The following is a 22,682-nucleotide window of genomic DNA, read 5'->3' as shown; positions in this document are numbered from 1 at the left end:
TTCTGTGTTTTGGGCGTTTAGCATGATATACTTGACTTTGAAGGGTAAAGGCATAATGGGGCAGGAGGGAGCAAGATTTTCTTTGCTTTGATTTTAATAACATTTTGTCAGGCAGCACTCCTTAGTTGCCTTTCATGACCCTTATAATGAGCATGACCCAGCAACAGACGAATATTCCATTTAGATTTTTATAAAGCTACCAGATGCTAATAAATTATGAAAGCTACCCAGAAGTCCTGGGCTTGAAATAGGAATTACTAAGTGAGGTTTTGTGGCCTGTGTCACTTAGAAGCTCAGACTAGATGATCATAATGGTCCTTTATGGCCTTAAAATCTATGTAAAACAAGCTAAAAATGTGCAAAGGTCACTCCTCCTCTTGTAGGAGAAAATGTATGTGTAAATTAAACAGATTTACTGAGCATACCATAATAGTTTAAATGTACTATGCACAGTTAATTATGCAAATCTTTCAATTCAGTAAATAGATTTGAATTGGGGCGGGGTGGGGGGAGGCTGTTTATGTTCTATCCTGTAATGGCCTACTCCAGCTTCCATTGAAGTTGACGGAATTCAATCAATTGTCAATTTAGCGAAAGTGGGATCTGATCTTATGTTTTGTACAGTATTTGTGAGGCTTTTAAACATCACTGTATACTATCAATACCATAAGCCAGATTCTGGCCCTATTGAAAACTTTGGCAAAACTCCCATATTAACAAATATATCATCTTACACAGAAGGAGGCAATAATTTTTGATGGCGGGCCATTCCAAGAATTTGGAAAGTGGTCGAGGGCTGCACTTTTCCATGGGTATGTCTACACTACCCTCCTAGTTCGAACTAGGAGGGTAATGTAGGCATACCGCACTTGCAAATGAAGCCCGGGATTTGAATTTCCCGGGCTTCATTTGCATAAGCGAGGAGCCACCATTTTTAAAACCCCGCTGGTTCGAACCCCGTGCAGCGCGGCTACACGGGGCACGAACTAGGTAGTTCGAACTAGGCTTCCTATTCCGAACTACCAGTACACCTCGTGCAGGAGTGGGGGGCAGAGGGTTGAGGAAGGGAGGGACTGGCGTGCCAGAGGCAGGGTCTAGCCGGAGACTTACTAGCCAGCAGCCGTTCCTTAATCAGCCTCCCTGCCAGCCAGTGTTCCCCTCTTAACTGCCCAGCAGAACAGCTTCACAGGTGATCAATCGGCCCCGTCCATTCAGTCAGCTCCCTGCAGGGAGTCCTGAGCCTCTGACTAGATGTGGCTCATTAATCACTTGTGAAGCTGTGTGGCTGTGCAGGTTAGAGGGAACACTGCTGCCTGCCTCACCCTCACACGGGCTGCAGCCATGTGCTCTGGAGCCCATTGTGCTTTATGGCTGCTTGTTATTGAAACAGATAGTTCCCATTGGCCGGTTTCTGGCCAGAAACCCACCAATGGGATTGTGCTGGGGGCGGCTGCAGCTCCCGACTCACAGTTTTTAAAGAAAAACCGCCCTGCAGCAGCATTTCTGTGGTGTGAGGGAGGAGTGAGGCAAGCGAGGAGCCTACCTGGGGCTCCCCACAGTGTCTGTGGGCAAGATCTGGTGGCTTGGCAGGCTGGATGCAGCCTGCAAGCCGTATTTTGCCCAAGCCTGAACCTACATCTGACTGATAAGATATCAGATTTAATAGTATTAATACAATGATGCTCAATGTTTATTCATAAAATACTATATACTTACTCGTGATCCAGGTTTCCCAGTTTCACCTTTTTCCCCTTTGATTTCTGCACCTTTATCTCCCTTAAGAAAAAAGGCCAGATTAATCATATGGTCATATTTTGTGGTAAATTTTATTTTCATAACAAGTATTAAGATACCCATGATCACCATTAGGGTTGGTAAACTCTTTTAATGCAAACAAACTGATTATATAATACTTACTGAAAGCCCAGTATCACCTTTTTCACCTTTTTCACCCTAATGAAATTAGAAAACAATGAAAATCAATATATGGGAAAGTGATCAATAATCCACTTTTGCTATAAATCACTTATTTCCTCTTTGCCAGATGCGGTGCATTGTCTTGTTCAAACTACAAGGCCTAATGGGCATTCAGGGAAAGATAACATGCTCAATTTTAATTTTTTTATATAAAATTTTTGAATCCATTTAAATCTAATGTATTGTACTAGTAATTACTGCTTATGATGCCCCACTAAATAACTATAACAGTAATTGCAATTCACTGAAGGTGATTCTGTTAATGAGAATAAATCTAATATAAACTAGATGTTCTATTTTTAAAGACATTTGCGATTGACCAGATAAACTATGCTGATCAGCTTGTATGTTACACTTCCCCACAGCAGAAAAAGCCACAGAAAGGTAAAATGTTATTCTTTGCAGGATACAGTATTCCTGCCAAAATTTTTGGTCCATTACTTCCCCTCCAGCATCCAGAGACAGCGACCTAGTGGAAGGAGAAGGGCGTACTGGCTGGGAATCCAATGGTAAAAAGGATCCTAACTGTGAACCCTCCAGGGTCACACTTCCTCCTGGACTGCATGGCCAGCTCCCATGCAGTACTGTCATTGGTTCCTCTACCAGAACTGTGCAGTATACAGTGCAGGGAAAGCAACTAGTGAGAGGAAGATGATATAAGCAAAAGGCTACTACAACTGAACTGTTCAATTTCTGAAATGGAGTGTGTGTCTTCTCTGGATTCACAATCTACGTGATATTGCATTCAAATTTACATAAGCATTAAAGAACATCCAACGTCTTCTAGAGACACATGACTTATTTACACAAGTATTATCATATGCACAGATTATCCATGTACAAATTCTTGAGATACATACAGGAAGCACATTAAATTTTATTCAGGAAAGGTAAAACATGGACCAAACTTGCATAATTGGCATTAAATTGCTAAACGTCTGGTTTCCCTCTTTCTTTAGTAAGCTTGTCCCCACTGACTTTAAGAAAAAAAACTAGGAGTCCAATGTTGTAAGGGTTAAGTAATATTCTCTCACTTTCGGTCCATACATATGATGTACTGTGATCCCTTTCCCTTCGAATGCCTCAGTAGGTCCTGGTGGTCCTGGAGGGCCCATAGGTCCTTGGTCACCCTAAAGACACAAAATTCAGGATTATTAATTTAGCTAGAAATAATATTTATACTGAGAACAGTCATAAATAAAATCGTAACAATAAAACAGAACTTTAAAAAGGGACAGGATGTTTGCTGGTTTATTATTTTAGCGAAACCAAACAGCTAATAACTTAAGGTTTGCACATGCAGTTGCAGAAAATCACATTATAAACTGGCTAGCAGACAAAGACCCTGCTCTGAATCACCCTAACGTAAAGTTCTTTTAGGCCCTCCATAAAGAACAGAGTACAGTAAACTTCCGATAATCCAGCACCTTTAGGACCCAGGGGGTGCCAGATTATCAGATATGCTGGACTATCAGAAGGGGGGGCTATGAGGGGTCTGGAGTGGGGTGGGAGGGGATGCCACCCCAGACCCGTCATAGCCCCCCCTTACGATAGTCCGGCTCTGCCCCAGGCATCCCTGATTCAGCCGCTGCTGGTCAGTTTCAGCAGCAGCTGAATCGGGAAGCCGGGAGCAGAGCAGCTGGGGTGCTGCCGGGTTGGTCCCGCAGTGCCAAAGGACGGCGCTGCGGGACCAACCCGGCAGCACCCCAGCTGCTCTGCTCCCGGCTTCCCCGATTCAGCTGCTGGTCAGTTTCAGCAACAGCTGAATGGGGGAAGTCTGTCCCGCTGCCCCAGTACTTCCGGGTTTCTGATGGTGCCGGACCATCAGGAGTCCCGGAGCATTGGATGCTGGACTAATGGAGTTTTACTGTAATTATTGTTCAGTCATACTGGCAGGTCCACCTTGTTAATTCCTACAAGGTTACAAAGACTTTGGGTGTCTTTGTCAGAGTAAACAGAGGCAAGAAAAGGAGAGGTGATGCAAAGAAGTTTAGAAGAAAATATTTTTATTTGCAGCAGGATGGGAACTCCACCTGCTTCCACACAATAAAACTAACACCTGTTCAGGAAACACATCTCCTAAAAGACCCTACATATTATGCACATTATTTCTGCTCTATTATATTTCCTGCTCATTTTTTGCAAAAGGCAAACCCAAGTAAGTTAACAAATCAATCTTGCTAAATCTTCTCTTTTTTTCTGCACATATTCCACATGAAATTTTGCCTCGTTAATTACATTAGATAAAATATAGGATGATAGTAATTTGTTTATTTCATAGCAATCTGAAAATGCAGAATTACAATGTCCAAAAAATATATTTACCATATAAAATAAAGCTAAAAAAATCCCCATACAGTATTACTCTAAATCTAGAAATTTCTGTTTAAATTCAAGTTGCAGACAATATACTCTTAGTCTGCATTAGGATATAAAACCGGATTCAGAATTATTTCTTATATTAAATTTAAAACAATGAATACTCCACAGAAGGTGGATAAGAGACGTTTATTCTCTTTCTCTCATATAAGAACAAAGAGCCTTTCAATGTAATTAAAAGGTAAAAAGGTTAAAACTGATGAATAGTAATACTTTTATGCACAATATGTAATTTGACTGTGGAACTCATTACCACTGAAAGTAGCTCCTCAGGCCAAGAATTAAGCATGAATCAAAAAGGGAATGGACATTTCTATAAATTAAAGAAATATACAGAATATTCATAATTAATCATAAGAATTTTGGCAGGAATTTTAATCTTCATACTTCAGAGTTTAAAGCAGTCTCTAACTATTACAGGTCAGGATGAGACATATCTGGGGGATACAGGGTGCCATATCTGCCTACTGCAGGGTCCTTAAATCCTCCTCTGGAGCATCTGGTGCTCCCTTCTGTCAGAGAGGGGATATTGAATTAGATAGACTTTGGATATGATGCAGTATGGCAATTTTATGTGCCTAATGCCAGTCATGCCAAATTCCACAAATCATGCTAGTAACAAGTGACATCAGGCAGTGTCTTCAGCCAAGTTTGAATCCAAGTCTTTTAAAATGAAAACTCCACAGAGTGATTTTAATACCAAACTTTAAAATAAATATAGCTTCAAGAATATATTTAGAAATTTTATGCCAAAGGATTTCAAACAGAGGGGCTTACCTTATCACCTTTTTGTCCTTGAAAACTCAAGCCCATATAACCCTGATGATAAAAAAAATTACATGTGTTATTACATTGGCGTATATATATATATATATATAAAATGATGATTTTATTATTCATTTCTGGTAGAGCCAGGGATGTGCTAGACATTTGCAAAAACAGAGATGGACTATGAGGAGCAGAGAAATGTACAATTAAGTGGCCATATAAAATATAGCTTTAATGACAACTTAAAAGAGGCTTGTTTGGGGCATGCATATATTTAAATGGACAGATCTCTTACTCTTTCTTACAAAAACTCTTTTCCCCGCATCAACATGTCTTTCAAAACATGTATAGAAGCAGAAGGTATTTTATCTTTTTTTACTGTCTTTCGCACAAAGATGTGCTCACTTTGACATGTGAGACAATGGTAGGCCTATAGAAGGCATGGCAGATGTGGCTTCCAAATAACTATACGTCTACGCTAGTGCAATAGTTCAAGCTAGGTAGGGTAATGAGGGCAAGCGGAGATATTTAAATATATTTAAATATCCTGAGCTTCATTTGCATGTTCCCAGGTGCCACCATTTTTAAATCCCCCTTAGTCCGAACTCCGTGCCCGCGGTTACATGCGGCACGGAGTAGGTAGTTTGAATTAAAGATCCTAATTCGAACTACCGTTACTCCTTGTTTAATTCGAGCTACCTACTCCATGCCGCATGTAGCCGCGGGCACAGAGTTCGGACTAAGGGGGATTTAAAAATGGTGGTGCCCAGGAATATGCAAATGAAGCCGGGGATATTTAAATCCTGGGCTTCATTTGCAACTCCGCTTGCCGTCATTACCCTACCTAGCTCGAACTATCGAGCTAGTGTAGACGTACCCTATTAGACTAAGACCAATCAGACCACCATGCATCTCTTAGGACCTCTGCTCTAATGTTGGGTTCCCCTTTGCCTGTGGTCTCTGTAGACACACAAGTCCTGTGAATAGCTGAAATAATCCTATTTGGAGCATGACAATCCAAAGTTCTTTGTACTCAGAACTGTAGATGGGACAAACTATCTACATTTTTTTTGGCATGTGCACTTTCTGCCTCTGGATGCCAGAGATCATTGCAGCTACTGCCATGGGGTGGCCAAAAGCTTTCTTTCTTCTGGTCCTAAGTCTTGAACACACTAAGTCCCTAAGCAGCAGTTTCAACCTTACTTCTACCTTTGGAGGAGGGAGGAAAAAGAGGTGTCACCAGATGGAAACAATGACTGTCAAGAGAAGTAAGCCCCATGAGAAAGATGGAAGAGCCTGTGTCCATAATGTTGGACAGAGCAAGACACAGCAAGGTGGAAGAGAGGTAATGTAAAGTGGGTCACCACAGATTAGGGCTGGAAGATTGAGGGAAGTTTGTTAGAAGAGGAAAACAGTCCGCAGTGGAATGCCAGAGGAGGTAGCAAGCAATAGACCCTCCCACTATGTACTACAGTAATTCCTCATTTAACACGGTAGATACGGTTCAGAAAATGATCGTGCTAAGCAAAAACGTGTTATACAGGGTCAATTTTCCCATTGAAAATAATGGAAAAGGTGGAGGTTGCGTTTCAAGTGGTGATGTCAAAGTCAATTTTCTGTTGGTGCTGAGTCGTCAACGTCAACATTAAACGATGTACTGTACAGTAAAACTCCAACTGGCATCAACTGGAACCCGGAAGTGCTCTAGTCAGCCGCATGTGCGTTCGCGGATCCAGACTGCACTTGCTAGTAGCCAGCTGCTGAGCACAGGCAGCTGCCTTGGGACTGGGACATAAGGTTGTGGGAGAAAGGGGACTGGGTTACAGCAGGGAGAGGAGGTGTTTGGCTCTGGGGAAGGGAAAGGGAGGAGAGGGGAAGAGGATTGGGTTGGGAGTATGCCCCTGTGACGGGTCTGCCAGGACCCACACTGCATCTGGCGAGGGGGGGGGGGAATGGCGTGGCGAGCGGCAAACCCTCTGCCGCATTGCAGAGAGGCAGGGGAAGCCCTGCGCAGCCGCCGGCACCAGACTGGCTGGGGAAACCCAGCTGCCAGGCTGCAAGCAGGGGTGGAGGAGAGGGGCAAGGTGTCCGGGGAGCCCATGTCCCCAGACACCTCGACCCCTTTCCTCTGCCCCTGCTTGCATGCCGGCAGCTGGGTTTCCCCAGCCGGTGTGTCGCTGGCGACTACACGGGGCTTCCCTCACCTTCATGCAATGTGGCAGAGGGTTTGCCGCTTGCCGTGCTGTTCCCCACCGACCCCCCATCACTGGACACACTGCGGGTCCCAGCAGACCCATCACAGCCGCCTTATAGTACCTCCCAGTACGCCAGATTATCGGAAGTCTACTGTATTACTTCTGTCTTCACAATTTATACTTCCGAATGAAGTAGTCCACCACTTGATTTTTTTTTCGTGTTATTTTGGGGACGGTCGTGTTATTCAAAAAACATTCCCTAAAAAAAATGGTGCTATCGCAAAAACGTGTTAAGTGGGAACGTGTGGAACGAGTAATTACTGTATTCAATGACATCCTGCCGCCATCATCAAGAGAATGGAAGGAATACAGAGCCTGTTGAGTGGCTGTGGAGTGGTGAGGAATCAGTCAGAAGTTTTGTTTAGAATTTTCATGCAAATACCGGGATGAGACATGGAAACCTCCCTTCAGTTGATTTATATCAACACAGATTCTGATTCTTGTAGATGCCACATCAAAATGCAATATATGGGACAAAGGCAGATAGCAAATCATGACTCGTGCCCACTACATCAAGATGTACTTTTTTATATATTTACCTGGCTGTCTACTCTGCCTCAGCATACTCCCTATCTTTTCTGTCATAATGCATATTGCAAGATCTTTTAAATAAGTATGTATACAGGACACAACAAAATGATGTCCTGAACCTTCCGATTTGGTTCTTCGTCTTAGGCCCCTCTTAACCCTCTCTTTCTCTCACTCTCCACACACATGAAATTAATAAATAATAATAAAATTAATCAATAATAATAATAATACAAATGAAGAAGAATGCAGCATTTAGTGATGTTTTAATCTGATAGGAGAGCATATCTCAGGGTACGTCTAGACTATCCGTTTCTTTTGAAAGAAGCTTTTTTGAAATAATCTTTTGAAAAAGCTTCTTTCGAAAGAGATTGTCTAGACAGCCACCACTTTTTTCGAAAAAGCAATCCGCTTTTTCAAAAGAAAGCACCCAGGCAACCTGGATGCTCTCTTTTGAAAAAACCCTGTTTGCGTTCCAGAACACCTTTTTTCGAAAGAGCTCTTTTGAAAAAAGACGTTTTTTTCTTATAAAATGAGGTTTTCTGTGGTGGCAGTCTAGACACAAGTGAAGTGTTTTGAAGAAAAGGTCACTTTTTTTTTCAAAAAAACCTTGTAGTCTAGACATAGCCTCACAGAATAGCCTACAAAACCACACCTTTGAGGCCCTGTTAATTAAGATTCAACATTTTACACAAAGACACAAGAGTTCACAGAACATCTAGAAACTAAATAGCTTAAATAGCTCAAATGTTTATAGTACCATCAAAGAAAATCCTCACCTTCTCACCCCGATCTCCTGGAGGCCCTGGGGGACCCTGTAAGACAAGACATTTTATTAGACTGCATATTATACGTTACATGTGATGTATAGACTACACCAGTCAATATTTTAGCAGGCTGACCAGCAACCCGGCTCAGTCTTGGCTCATGCCAGGTTCTGGACCTACCCTTGCTGCAGCTCTGCATTTAAAGTGTATTAGGAGCAAGGTAGACAGATAGTTCAGCTTGTGCCAGGTCCAAGAGCTCAGCCCTCCCCCCCCACCCCGCCCACCCCCTTGGACAGTGGCAACAGCATGGGGCAACAGGCAGCTGGTTCACAAGAGGAGCTGTTTTTAAAACTGGCTCCCCTTGTGGACCAGTTCCCGCCTGGCATTCTGTGCTCTCCCTCTTCCCTGCAACTCTCTGGCTCTGCACTGCCCTTGCACCCCGCACCCTGCTCCCCCGATCCCTGCACCCCCAGCTCTGTGCTGCCAGTTCCTTGCACTGCCCCTAGACTCCAATCCCTCTGCCCCTCCCGTTCCCTGTGTCCCATTCCCTGTCCCTCCACCGCATCCTGCTCCCCCCGATCCCTGCCCCCCCCAGCTCTCTGCTGCCCATTCCCTGCACTGCCCCTAGACTATGAGAGGCAGCAGCGTGGTGTGGCATGGGGCTCCACAGGAATGGGGCCAGAGTGAACTGGCTGCTGTCCACATCCCCGGGGATTATAGAATAGTCGAGTAACTGATAAGCAGGGCTTGACAAATACACTCGCCTGCTCACTCATGGCGAGTAGATTTTACCAGCTGGTGAGTGCAGGGGCAGACTGGCCCGGTGGGCCGTTGTGACACACTGGACGAAGCCCGTACTACGGGTGGCGGGCCCCATCCGATCCGCCGGCCGGCGGAGGAGCAGAGCACCACCGGGGAGAGGGTAGTGCCGCGATTCTTGCCACTGGGGTGCCTGCTCTAGCTCTGGTGCGAGGAGGCAGGGCATGAGCCCCCCGATTTTAAAGGGCCGCGGCAGCTCGGCTCTGGCTGCATGTCCCTGGGAGCTGGCTGCAGTGCACGGCACAGCCAGGCCCCGCCACGCCACACCAGCTCCAGTCCTGCCACGGCCCCAACCCCCTCGTCGGCAAGAGACCGCTCCCTGTCGACCGCCCAGCTCGCTGCGCCTGCCCTGGGCCCCTTTGTCTCCATGCTGCCCGTTCCCCACGCCGCTCCTGCTCCCCTGCACCCCGGACTCCCTGCTTTCCCTCTTCCCTGTGACTCTCTGGGTCTGCACCACCCTTGCGCCCCGCACCCTGCTCCCCCCGACCCCTGCCCCCCCAGCTCTGTGCTGCCCGTTCCTTGCACTGCCCCTAGACTGCGATCCCTCTGCCCCTCCCGTTCCCGTGTCCCATTCCCCGTCCCTCCACCACATCCTGCTCCCCCTGAACCCTGCCCCCCCAGCTCTGTGCTGCCTGTTCCCTGCACTGCCCCTAGACTGCGATCCCTCTGCCCCTCCTGTTCCCCACATCCCATTCCCCGTGCTTCAACCGCACCCCTCACCCTGCTCCCCCCGATCCCTGTGTCCCTCTATGCCTCCCGTTCCCTGCGCCACCCCAGTACTCTCCCACTGTTCCCTGCACCCCTCTGGCTCTGTGCTGTCCCTGCACCCTGCTCCCGCTGTGGGTCGGGAGTGAAGGGTGCTTGCCCATAGGGAGGGGCTGGACAGGGCAGAGAAGAGGCTGCTGTGACCCAGCAGCAGTGAAAGGGGGAGTTTACTTGATGCGCCTTTGCCTTTATGGAAAAAAACAAATGAAAATGCTGTTTGCTATTAATGGGGCTAAAATGCCAGGACAAAAACGAAAACAAACAAAAAAAACCCATTGCAAAATGTAAACATGTAAAAGACAACAACAAAGTGAGGGGTGGGGTGGACAAAAATGTTTTGCTAGGGGCAGCAAAAAACCTAGAGCTGTCCCTGGGGGAAGGGAAGGAGCTGGGGGAAGGGGAGGGGAAAATATGGGGAAGGGGCTTGTGCTGAGGGGAGGAGGTCAGGAGAAGAAGAAGAAGAAAGGGGAAGGCACCAAGGGACAAGGGTTCAGGAGAGACAAATCCCAGGGGGCCAAGTGCAGACAATGAGGAAAAGGGCAGGAGGGGAGGTGTCAGTGGGAGGGGGACAGGGTGATGCTGGGAGAGGAGAGGGTAAGGGCACTGGGGGCTAGAGGGAGGAGGGGGAGGTGCTGGGAGAAGGCTTGAAAGAAGGGATGGGCATGAGGAAGGCGGGGATGGAGCAAGGCATGTGTAAGGGCACAGGGGCATGAGGGAAACAGGGGGCAGAGGGTGGTGAGTATCAGGAAAAAAGAGAGCAAAGGGGGCAGGGGCAGTAAGGGAAGGGGGAGGCACCAGGAGGGTGCAGGTGCCAGGGGATTCTGGGGGTGAAGCAGAAGGGCAGACACCTGCAGAGGAGGGACCAGCACCAGAGGAGAGAGGCAGGGCAGGTGTGTAGAGGGAGGTGTTAGGAACTGGGATGAGGAGGGGTAGCTCACATGAGCAGAGTGGGGTTACTGGACGAGTGGGCACAGGGGGGAGAGAAGGGCTGATGGACGGGGGCAGGTCTCAGGAAGGCTGAGGGCAGTGAGAAGGGCAGGAGTCAGGACAGCAGAGGAGGGTGAGGGATTGGGGGGCAGCAGGCACCAGGGGAGCTGATGGAGCAAGGGGAGGAGACATGGCAGCAGAGGGAAAAGGTAGAGGTTTATAAGATATTTATTAATAACTTGGGTGATATTCATGAATAACTTATTAGTAATTACTGTTCTTATTCTTATTAGGAATTTATGCAATTAAAAAACACTTTTTTAGGGGAGGGAGGGTGGCGAGTCCCTTTTTTGTTTGGCGAGTAGGGTTTTCCATAATTTGTCGAGCCCTGCTGATAAGAATTCATGAGATTAATTGACTATTCAATTAACCAATATTTAACATCCCTATTCCCAGCCTTAGAACATCTGTATTGTTGAAGGTGATATTTTTCAAGTGAGATGTAAATCTTACATCCTTCTGACCTCTTCTGCTGAATACTAATCCTCAGCTGGCTTCATTTAAATAAATCTTTGTTAACTCATTAAGTGTAACTACTATTTCAAACCAAACTCAGCTAGGTTTGAACTGACTCATATCTGACTCCCTTTTTACACAGCAGTTTTGCAGTTCAGCAGTAGAACTATAAAACAGATTGCCCTGAATGGAACTCACTATGGGTGTGTCTACGCAGCAAAGTTATTTTGGAATAACGGCTGTTATTCTGAAATAATAATGCGAGCATATACACAGCAATTCTGTTATTTTTAAATCATTTCGAAATAACAGACAGCTTATTCCAGCTTTTATAACCCTCATTCTACAAAGAATAACGCCTATTCTGACAGCTATTTCGAAATAAGGCGTGTGTAGACGCTCCACTATTGCTATTTCAAAGCTATTCTTCCCGGGGCTCTAAATTGAGATTGCACGTCTACATTAGGGAAGCCCGCCTCAGACTAATTTTGAGGCTCCCTGCAGTGTAGACGTGCTATTTCGAAATAAGCTATTTCGGAATAACTATTCTGGAATAACTTATTCCGAAATAACTGTGCAGTGTAGACATAGCCTATGATGGGAAAGATAGACAAGGCTGATTTTTAAAAATAGAATTCACTGGTCCCTGCTTATTGGTATCTATGGTATTCTGACAGCCATACAAGGCAGAGAATATATTCTGACATCTATTGCTCCTGTCAACATATCAAATAGCTCAGGTGCCTCAGACATTTGGAATTTACCACAATAGGAAATCTTCTACATTGGAAGAGATTGCCCTTCCTTTGTAGCTGTTCCTAATGGTACCTCTATGACAGGGGTGGGCAAAAGGGCCTCCACAGGCCCTGCTGCTCCCGCACCCTGAGGCCAATCAGGGCCTGGGATGTGGGGAAGTGCATGAAGTTTCCTTTGCGTTGCCCGTCCTGCCAGGGAGTATGGGGCGCTTAGAAGTGCCATGCATTCCTGGCAGGGCAGGAGGAGACTTTGCGTATTCCCCCACCCCCAAGCCCTGATTAGCCTGGGGGCAGAAAGGGGATCACACAAAGACTCCTCCCACCACCAGGGCATGGGTGGCTAGGGGAACTTTTTTGGGGGGATGGAGGAAAGGCTTCACGTGCTCCCCCGCTCCCAGACCAATCATGGTCTGTGTGTGGGGAAACAGGAAACATCTTGGGCCCGCCCCTTCAAAATTTTTGAAGTGGCCCCGGGTAAAAAATTATTGTCCACCCCTTCTCTGGGACAATCTCAGCAGCTCTTTTGATTTAGATTGGGCTATGAGACCAGTAACACATTTTCGATGGATTGAAGAAAGGAAATTGTAAAAGCCTATTACAAAACTGCAGAAAGAGGGGCAGATTTTAATGAAGTAAACTGGAGTAAAGTAAATTTGGAGTTATTTGCATCCTGAAGAACCAGAATTAGTCTCCTGGAATCCAAGGTCACACAGAAAATGCGTGGTATAATACGGAATGCTCCTGAGTTGCCCAAGTGCTAGGTTAAATGCCCTATCCACTATACTGTTTATCCCCAATACATTAATCATTTAGATCTTTTTCATAAAGTAGCATTTCTCTCTTCTTAATAAATTATCATAAAATATCACGTACTTCAACTCCTGAGGGACCTGGTGGCCCTATTGGGCCTTGGAGCCCTGGCAATCCAGGTGTACCCTATATATAAAAAAAAGGGAGCCATTAGAAAGAGATACTTATTAGGCAATATAATGATGATTATATATGTTGTCTGGCTATGCTGAAAGAAGGACAGGAGACACCTGAAAGGGGATCAGCTCCCTGCCATGGCCATCATTGGAGCTCCAAACCGCTCTGTCTCCCATTCCACTCCTCTAACCAACACCTCTTTTTTAAGTTCTTTACAAAGCCATATTATCCAGTCACTGTATCCCCTCCCAATGGAGGACCCTCCTTGGACATCTACCTCACATTTATGCAATGAGGTGTAACATGTAGCCCTACACCCTTCACACCTAACGTCAATAAAACCCTCCCTGAACCCAGTGTGGAGAAGGCAAAAAAATTACTACTCCTCCTAGGCCAATCTGATGGTGAGGGAAAATATTCCTCCCATCCCCCCTGAAAAGGAATAGGTACTGTGATACTTACAATGGGATCAAACTTGGCATTTTGCCACCTCAAAGGGAGGGACAGTGGGTGCTTTCCCCCATCCCTGGGAAAAGAGATTCTCCTGCCTGGGCTTGTCTCCTTTAAATTCCTCAGCTCTTCCAGGGCTATGACACCATGCTCATCCTCTCTCCTTTTGCAGCAGTCTCTCTCCCCTCCCTCTTCCCCTCAACCTTCTCATAAAGCACTGCTCTCTCTCCTTTGGCAAGCCAGGCAACTGCCCTCCCTCTCCCCTCCACATACTTAAAGGTGTGGTGGATCAGCATAGTTAAGACTTACTGGTAGTCCAGACTGGCCAGGAAAACCTTTTTCACCTTTTAGCACATCCCATGGTACTTGCCCAATTACTTCACCCGGGTCTCCCTATCATGGGAGAAGAAAAAAATAAAGGTGAATTATATATACTTACATAAATAAAAACATCAATTCCATACCCCTGACATTAAGGTTGAAGAAAAGACCTAACATAATAGCTACACGGCCCTTTGGAATCATTTGGGAAAATCACAAAATGGCCGGCCTTTTACATATTTTAATTGATTTAAACATATCACAAGGAAGCTGTTGTAGTCCTTAAAAGCCTTTCAGTGTCAGGTATCCTTGAAATACTCAGTAAATATTCCAGTGCCAATTTTCTATTTGCCCCTTACATTCCACGTATTTGTGGGGAAATCCCACAGGTTGCCATTAAATTTAAGTCCATCCAATCTAAGTATCTGGTCTGTGTGTTCCTTTTATAGGCAAGGATCCTCCTTCTCAGGCTATGATCTCTAGCCAGTTCTACAACTTTGAGGCTGTGATAATCCCCATGACCACAGCACAGCACCCCACCTCTACATGGGCTCTAGAAATGGTGAACCAGTGTAGTTACACATACACCAGAATTGACCCTCATTCAACCTACTTTATCTCCAAAACCTCTCTGAGGTTAAAATGGAACTGTGTAATGTGGCATACAGAGGAGGAAAGGCACAACCTGCATGGCCTCCATGAACCCAGCCCCATCCTGTCCTGTTCAACCATACCAGTTGTGCTGAATCCATAAACCTCCATGATTCAAGAAGGATTTACATGCTAGTACTGACTGAACCTCTCAAATCTGGAACTCTCTGGTCCAGCAACACAGATGTTGCTTGACCAAAGAGCACTGGAGGCAGCAGTGGGAGACAACATGGGGGTTGGTGAGCGCAGGTGGGACCAGCAGCGGCTGGGCCAGACAGCAGCTGGGGAGCCCCTGACCTGGCCAAGGAACCCCCAATGTCAACAGGGCCAGGTATGGCTGGGGAGCCCCTGCTCCAGCAGGGGAATCCTCGGTGTCAGCTGGAGGAGATGGCTGGGGAGTCCCGGACCCAGCTGAGGAACTCCCAGCTGCAGAGGAGCTGCTGGTAGTGGGAGGCCCATCCAGGGAACCTCTGGCAACTGCAGGGCCAACAGTGGCCAAGCGGCCCCTCCTGGAACCCTGGGAAACCCCCAGTAGCAGTGGGGCCCGAATGACTGGGGAACCTCGGGGAACATCCTGTGACAGTGGGACTGCAGCGGCCAGGTGGTCCCAGCTGGGAGCTTTGAGGGACACTGAGGCAGCCTGCGGGCAGCAGCATGGGGAGCCCTTTCTGATCCAGCATTAGAGGAGCCAGGGCAGAGCAGGGAGCCCCAGGAAGAGAAACCCAGAAGCAGGCAGTCAACAGGGAAGCACTGACCTCCCCTTGTCTGGCAAATTCCCTGGTTTGGGACAGCTCAGGTCCCCAGGGTGCTGGACTAGGGAGTTCCAACTTGTAGAGTTTTTCATTACACTCCAGATTCTAAAAGTAGTCCATTGGAAATGAAAACAGCAGAAGTTCCTACTCAATATAAGTAATGGTGGCAAAATCTTACCATATGATAAACTGGTACACAACCTTCCCACATATGGGCTCAGTTTTGTCAACATTACTCATATCAAGTAGCATAGTTCCCACTAAGGTGCGCACCAGCGTGGCCGCGCACAAACAATTCTTCCCTGCCCACCTCCCATGGAGACCGCATTACTCCAGCAGGTGGAGCCAGCTGAGAAGGTGAAGGAACCACTGAGGTAGGGAGCCAGGACTTGCTGCAGCCATGTGGCAGGGAGGAAGGCCTGCTCCGGTGGTCAGGGCTGCCACGTAGTAGGGAGGTCAGGGCCTGTTCTGATGGATGGGAACGGAATGCACCACATGGTGGTGGAGGGGGGGTTCTACTCCGATGGACAAGAAAATGCGTGTGTTAATAAACTGGGTGCCACAGTGGCACTCATCCAAACCAGAGCACATGTCCTCAATATTGGTGCACAAGCCAAAACTCACTGCACCCATGGTTGGAAAATCTTAGAGGGAACACTGACAAGTAGTACTTTATTTGGTTTCAAATGGACTACTTAGAATCATAGACCTGTAGGACTGGAAGGGATCTGGAGAGTTCCTCTTAGTTCCATCCCCAGCACTCAAGGCAGGAATAAGTATTATCTAGATCATCTCTGATAGGTATTTGTCTAACCTGTTGTTAAATATCTCCAGTAATCCACAGGTACGGGACAGAGGAGTGTGGGGGGTGTTATAGCACTCCCTGGCTTGAAGTGGTTTCTATTATATACAGGGTTTAAATGGCTCTCAGCACCCACACTATAAAAATTGTTCCAGGCCCCCTGCAGTGATGCAGAGTTCACAGACCTCCCTGTGTCAATTTATTCCATTGCTTAACCACCCTGACTGTTAGGAAGTTTTTCCTAATGTCCAATCTAAATGTACTTTGCTGCAATTTAAGCCCATTGAGTCTTGTCCCATCCTCAGAGATTAAGGAGAATATTTTTCCTTCCTCCTCCTTGTAACAACCTTTTATCTACTTAAAAACTTTTATCATGCCCCTCTTCAGTCTTCTCTTCCCCAGACTAAGGGGGTATGTGTACACTGCAAGGCTATTTCGGGATACCTCTGGTAAACCTTTCGAGCTAAGGCTGCAGGGTAGATGCACTCTAAACAAACTCAAGTTTTTCAATTTTCTCTCATAGGTCATGTTTTCTAGACATATTTGCTTTTTTTGCAACAGTTACACTGCGTATTCGTATTTAGCTTGTGACCCTTTATCGCCTCCTCTCCCCCCGATCCCTTCCTGAGGTATCCCTTTCCTAAGAAGTCATTTCCCATTTTGTATGTGTGGAACTGATTGTTCCTTTCTAAGGGTACGTCTAGACTACAGGCTTTTGTCAACAGAAGTTTTGTCGACAGATACTGTCGACAAAACTTCTGTCGACAAAGAGCGTCTACACTACATTCAGTTCTGTTGACAAAGCAAGCTGCTTTGTCGACATGGTAGTGTAGACGCAAAGGACAGTTTACATGCAATAACACCTTCTGTCGACAGAAACTCTGTCGACAGAAGGCGTTATACCTCGTAAAATGAGGTTTACCAGCGTCAACAAAACCGCTGAGTTCTGTTGACGTTATGTCGACAGAACTCAGCGGTAGTGTAGATGCAGGTATAGTTTTGTTGACAAAAGTCCACTTTTGTCGACAAAACTCTGTAGTCTAGACACACCCTAAGTGAAATTCTTCCTATTTTCTTCAGACTATTTAGGCTGTTTGTCCAGATCATTCTGAATTTCAATCTTAACCTCCAAAGCACTTGCAACCCTTCCAAATTGGTATCATCTGAATGGTATGTCTGACTCTTAAAAATGAATGTAAGTCTTTATAGATCAGGGAATGGGCATTAGACACTTGCTTAACAGTGTGTACTATTTTCTTTGTTGTTGAACCATCTACATAATGAACCATCTACATATCGCTTTGCAGCATGAATACCTAAGTAAGGACCGCTAATTTTCATGTTCATAGGTCTTCCAATTTTTAACTTTGGAAAGCAATATATGAATGCATTCATTTTAAAGACAAAATGTACCTTAATACCAGGAGGTCCTGGAGGTCCCTGAAAAATACATTTAAAATGTATCATTTTTTCTCATACATATTATTGATATTATACAACTTTTATTACATTTAAAATTTCAAGCATCAGAAGTGACAGGAATGAATTATGTATAAAAAATGTTTGCTTACTATGATCCCAACCAATCCAGGAAAACCTGGAGGACCAACAGGACCTATTTCACCCTAAAGAGAACAGAGAAATTGACTTTGTTTAGGAAACACATTGATATCTTAAATAATATGTAGAAGAGAATTGTTGTTAAAAATGTAAATGTCACCTTTGTGCCATTGCATCCTGGGATACCAGGTGGACCTGGTGGGCCATCTTGTCCAGGGATGCCCTGCCATTAGGAGAAAGCAGAAAAAGTAACAAATGCTATTGTCACTAGTAAAACTGTAAGGTTCTTATGAATAAATGTATGCTTCATACATACCGGAAGACCTGGGTTTCCTGGAAATCCCGATGCACCGGGTGGGCCCTGTAATTAATGAACACATATTAAAAAATATAAAGTGATGACATCAAAATTACCCAATAACATACAAAATTATGGGTCTCATCTAATTATGATCATTTTCGAGCTGATTAAAATATTTGGTAAAATTTCCCTCACATTTTTGCAAAGACATTTTCTCAAAATTTCAATCACTTGCTAGGCTAGGTGAAAAATAATAACAAAACAAATCCACAAACATTTTGATTTTTTTCCAAAGTATGTTGAAAAATCTTTGATCAACTTCATTTTCATTATTTTCAATGAGAATTTAATCAGATCTGAATGTGCTGCTAAAGGAGTGCATATTTTTTCTACAATTGCCACCACTGTCATTCATAATGTGAAATCTACAGAAATTTCCTTTTCACATTAAGAGAATACTGACATAATTCTGTAAATACTTCTCTGATTTACATAAGCCATGGCCAATGCATTTACATAAGCCATGGCCACTTTAATTTTTACTGCTCAGAAAAATTGCAGAGTTGAAACACATATACCGTATTTTCCGGCGTATAGGGCGACTGGGTGTATAAGACGACCCCCTATCTTTTTAATTAAAAGATAGGGTTTCATCTTATACCCCAGCGCCCCTCCGCCTCCTTTGCTCCCGGTGTCCCTGGTCTGCTGGAGATGGTCCCCAGCAGACCAGAGGCACTGGGAGCAAAGCCGCCAGGAGCGCCTGGGCTGCCCCCCCCCCCCCGCCGGAGCCCCTCCGCGGCTTTGAAAGCCTCGGGGGAAGCCGGCGGGGGGGCATCCCAGGCGCGCATGGGCTGCCCCCCCGCCGGAGCCCCTCCGCGGCTTTGAAAGCCTCGGGGGAAGCCGGCGGGGGGGCATCCCAGGCGCGCATGGGCTGCCCCCCCGCCGGAGCCCCTCCGCGGCTTTGAAAGCCTCGGGGGAAGCCGGCGGCGGGGCATCCCAGGCGCGCATGGGCTGCGCCCCCGCCGGAGCCCCTCCGCGGCTTTGAAAGCCTCGGGGGAAGCCGGTGGCGGGGCATCCCAGGCGCGCATGGGCTGCGCCCCCGCCGGAGCCCCTCCGCGGCTTTGAAAGCCTCGGGGGAAGCCGGCGGGGGGGCATCCCAGGCGCACATGGGCTGCCCCCCCGCCGGAGCCCCTCCGCGCCGCCGCGGAGGGGCTCCGGCGGGGGGGCAGCCCATGCGCGCCTGGGATGCCCCCCCGCCGGCTTCCCCCCAAGGCTTTCAAAGCCGCGGAGGGGCTCCGGCGGGGGGGCAGCCCATGCGCGCCTGGGATGCCCCCCCGTCGGCTTCCCCCGAGGCTTTCAAAGCCGCGGAGGGGCTCCGGCGGGGGGGCATCCGGCGTACAAGATGACCCCCGATTTTTGGGGGATGTTTTTTAACATCAGAGGTCGTCTTGTACGCCGGAATATACGGTACTAATTTTCTCAGGATATGTCTACACTACAGCGTTATTTCGAAATAGCTTATTTTGAAATAACGCATCTAGACATAAAATGCATTTCGAAATAGCATTTTGCTATTTCGAAATAGCGCGTCCACGCTGATAGGACGCTGAATCACATTTAAGGCTGTGTGGCTGCTGCCTGAGGCTATCTGAGACCTGTGCTTAAAGGGACTCTCCCTCCCCTGGATAGACAGTTCTAAGGTTTCCCCGCTTGCTTGCCTACCTTGCTGAGGGACAGCAAAGCATTTTTTTCTCTGTGTGCTCTGGTTGCCCTCACTCAGGACACCACAGCATTCTGCCGCATGGAGCCACAGCCATCTCTGGGCAGTCTGATACTTCTCCTGGACATGTTGCTGCGAGCCTGGCAGCACATTCTGCAGGCAGTAACAGTCTCCCTGGTGTGCCCCACTGGGGGCTTGTGCCTCATTCCTCCCTCACGTCCTTCCACTTACCCCTCCCTAACCCCCCTTCCTGCTGTACAATAAAAGGCACATGTTCATTACAACAAAGCCTCTTTATTGAACAAAACTGGGGTGGAGGAGAATGAAACTGAGGTGAGACTGGGGAAAGAAGGTAGGAGGGGGAGGAGGAAAGGTGGGAGGGGGAGGGGGAAACCCGGGAGGAGGGAGTTTGCAGGGGAAGGCAAGGGGAGGAAGGGGAGGAGAAGCTCAGGGCTCAGGTTTGGGGGTCTTGCCGGCCCAACTATCTCTCGGCACCATTGGTGCGGGGGCCTCGGCATCCCTGGGGATGTGGGGAAGAAGAAGTGGGAGGAGAAGAAGGAGTGGGAGGAGGAGCAGTAGCTGGGCTGGAGCAGCAGGAGGCAGCAAGCTCTGCCTCAGGGTTGATGACCACCTGGGGGGCACGGACCATCCTGCCCCCCAGGATGTGATCCATGGCATCAAAATAGGGGCAGGGGTCTGGGTCTGCCCCTGGTTGGGAGCTGCCCCCTGTGGCCCTGGCATACACCTGCCGCAGCTCCTTTATTTTCATGCAAACCTGCTCCTGGGTTCGCATGTGACTTTTGGTGGCCAAGCTGGCAGCCATCCTCCTGTAGATGGTTGCATTCCTCTGCTTAGTGCGGAGATCATGGACGTTGGAGGCATCCCCCAAAACCTGAATTAGGTTCCTGATCTCTGCCCTGGACCAGGAAGGCGCCCACCTTCTCTGGGCCCTGGCAGGCTCCTGGGAGCTGGCATACTGCTCCTGGGGAGCGGTGGAGGGTTGGCTGGCACCTGGCTGCCTGGCTCATGCAGGGGCCACTGGGTCATGTGCAGTGACTGCTGGTTCTGGGCTGGCAGGCTTGGAGCTGGCACAGGTACTGTGGCCAGAGTCTATCCCTTTAAGGGCTCCGGGAAGGGAGGAAGGGAGAGGAGTTTTCTTGGTTGTGCTCAGAGTGGCCACCAGGGCATCCTGGGAAGGGGTGGAGACCCCCGATTTCGAAATAAGTGTCTACACAGCACTTATTTTGAAATAGCAATTTCAAAATTGGCGCTGTTCCTTGTGGAATGAGGTTTACCAATTTCGAAATAAACCCTCCGCTATTTTGGTTTAATTTCAAAATAGCAGTTTGGTTGTGTAGATGCTGGTAAAGTTATTTCGAAATAACGACTGTTATTTCGAAATAACTTTGCTGTGTAGACATACACTCAAATACTTTTCAAGTTTAACAAATCAGCAGTTTGTCCAGGCCAGTGCTTTTCATGCTATTAACTTATTTAGTCTTCCGGCGAATTTCTCAAATGGGTCTTCGTAAGCAGGAAAGATGGATGTCGTTTTTTTAGCTTGGGTATTTGTAATTTCATTCACAAGGTTATAGCATTAATAAATCCCCACTCTCCTGTTACTGAAATGGTGCACATGTACAGTTATTATATTAATGTAATGCGGTGCCTCTGAGTATGTCTATCATAAACAGTTGGGTTGACTTAAGACCTCTGAGTCCCACAGTATAAGTGGCTTGTGCCAATTCAGCTGACTCAAGCTCTATGTGATCTGGCCACCAGAGGGCACTAAAGAGCCATATTAAGTAAGCCTACTTGAAATTATGTGCCAGAAAGCCATAGGTGTAAAAATGTCACAGAAAATACAACACATTCGAGTTCTCTTTTGTTATTATTATGTCATTAATTTATAGTGCCCAAAAAGAGCGAGGCATCCCACAAAATGAATAAACAAATGGCCAATGCCCTGGCAAGCTAAAATGAACATAACAGAAGCGACAAATGCACAGCATAGGAAAGTAAGAAGAAGCTCAAGAACACCAAACAGATTGATGATCAATCGTCAGTAGGATCACAGAGATACTATGAGAACTTGTTCCAGCACAACTGAAGTCAATAGAAATTTTCCTTTTGATTTTAATCGGCACAGGATTGAGCCTCGTGCCATGCACACATATTAATGTTACTGTCAACTGATGTGTATGTGGGTGACTCCTTTCCCCCCTCTTGATTTCCTATAGGTGAGACAGAAGAAGTAATATTTCTATGGAAGCTTTTAAAATAGGAAAGAGGGGCAACTTGTGGTGGGCTTTCCAAACATAACAAAGCATGAGAAAGGGCAACAAGCTTTGGAAGAGAAGGAAACATATGGGCTACGTCTAGACTGGCCCCTTCTTCGGAATAGGCATGCTAATTTCGAACTTTGGAATAGGGAAATCCGCGGGGGATTTAAATATCCCCCGCGGGATTTAAATAAACATGGCTGACGCTTTTTTTCCGGCTTGGGGAAAAGCTGGAAAAGGGTGTCCAGACTGACGCGATTCTCCAGAATAAAGCCCTATTCTGAAAGTAGGAATAAGAGATCCTCCGGAATAGGGTTTTATTCCGGAGGATCGCGCCAGTCTGGACGCTCTTTTCCAGCTTTTCCCCAAGCTGGAAAAAAAGCAGCGGCCATGTTTATTTAAATCCTGCAGGGGATATTTAAATCCCCCGCGGATTTCCCTATTCCAAAGTTCGAAATTA

At 46.8% G+C, this 22,682-nt stretch overlaps 1 protein-coding gene across 2 annotated transcripts in view; it reads right to left on the bottom strand.

The window, feature by feature from the left end:
• COL4A1 (collagen type IV alpha 1 chain) overlaps positions 1-22,682 on the bottom strand; it is a 193,983-nt gene that overhangs the window by 81,894 nt on the left and 89,407 nt on the right. For both annotated transcript variants that reach the window (XM_075918577.2, XM_075918579.2), the window contains exons 5-15: positions 18,236-18,280; positions 18,080-18,142; positions 17,931-17,984; positions 17,773-17,799; positions 14,143-14,226; positions 13,330-13,392; positions 8,687-8,722; positions 5,134-5,175; positions 3,012-3,107; positions 1,918-1,953; positions 1,717-1,776 (exon numbers count right to left, since the gene is read on the bottom strand). In XM_075918577.2, coding sequence (XP_075774692.2) covers positions 1,717-1,776; positions 1,918-1,953; positions 3,012-3,107; positions 5,134-5,175; positions 8,687-8,722; positions 13,330-13,392; positions 14,143-14,226; positions 17,773-17,799; positions 17,931-17,984; positions 18,080-18,142; positions 18,236-18,280 — 606 coding nt within the window. The remainder of the gene's footprint in view (positions 1-1,716; positions 1,777-1,917; positions 1,954-3,011; positions 3,108-5,133; positions 5,176-8,686; positions 8,723-13,329; positions 13,393-14,142; positions 14,227-17,772; positions 17,800-17,930; positions 17,985-18,079; positions 18,143-18,235; positions 18,281-22,682) is intronic.

This window comes from Pelodiscus sinensis, chromosome 1 (genome assembly GCF_052426305.1).
Source record: "Pelodiscus sinensis isolate ZL-2025 chromosome 1, ASM5242630v1, whole genome shotgun sequence".
NCBI classification, from domain to species: Eukaryota; Metazoa; Chordata; order Testudines; family Trionychidae; genus Pelodiscus; species Pelodiscus sinensis.
The sequence above is the reverse complement of the archived record's forward strand: the minus strand, read 5'-3'. Positions and strand labels throughout refer to the sequence as shown.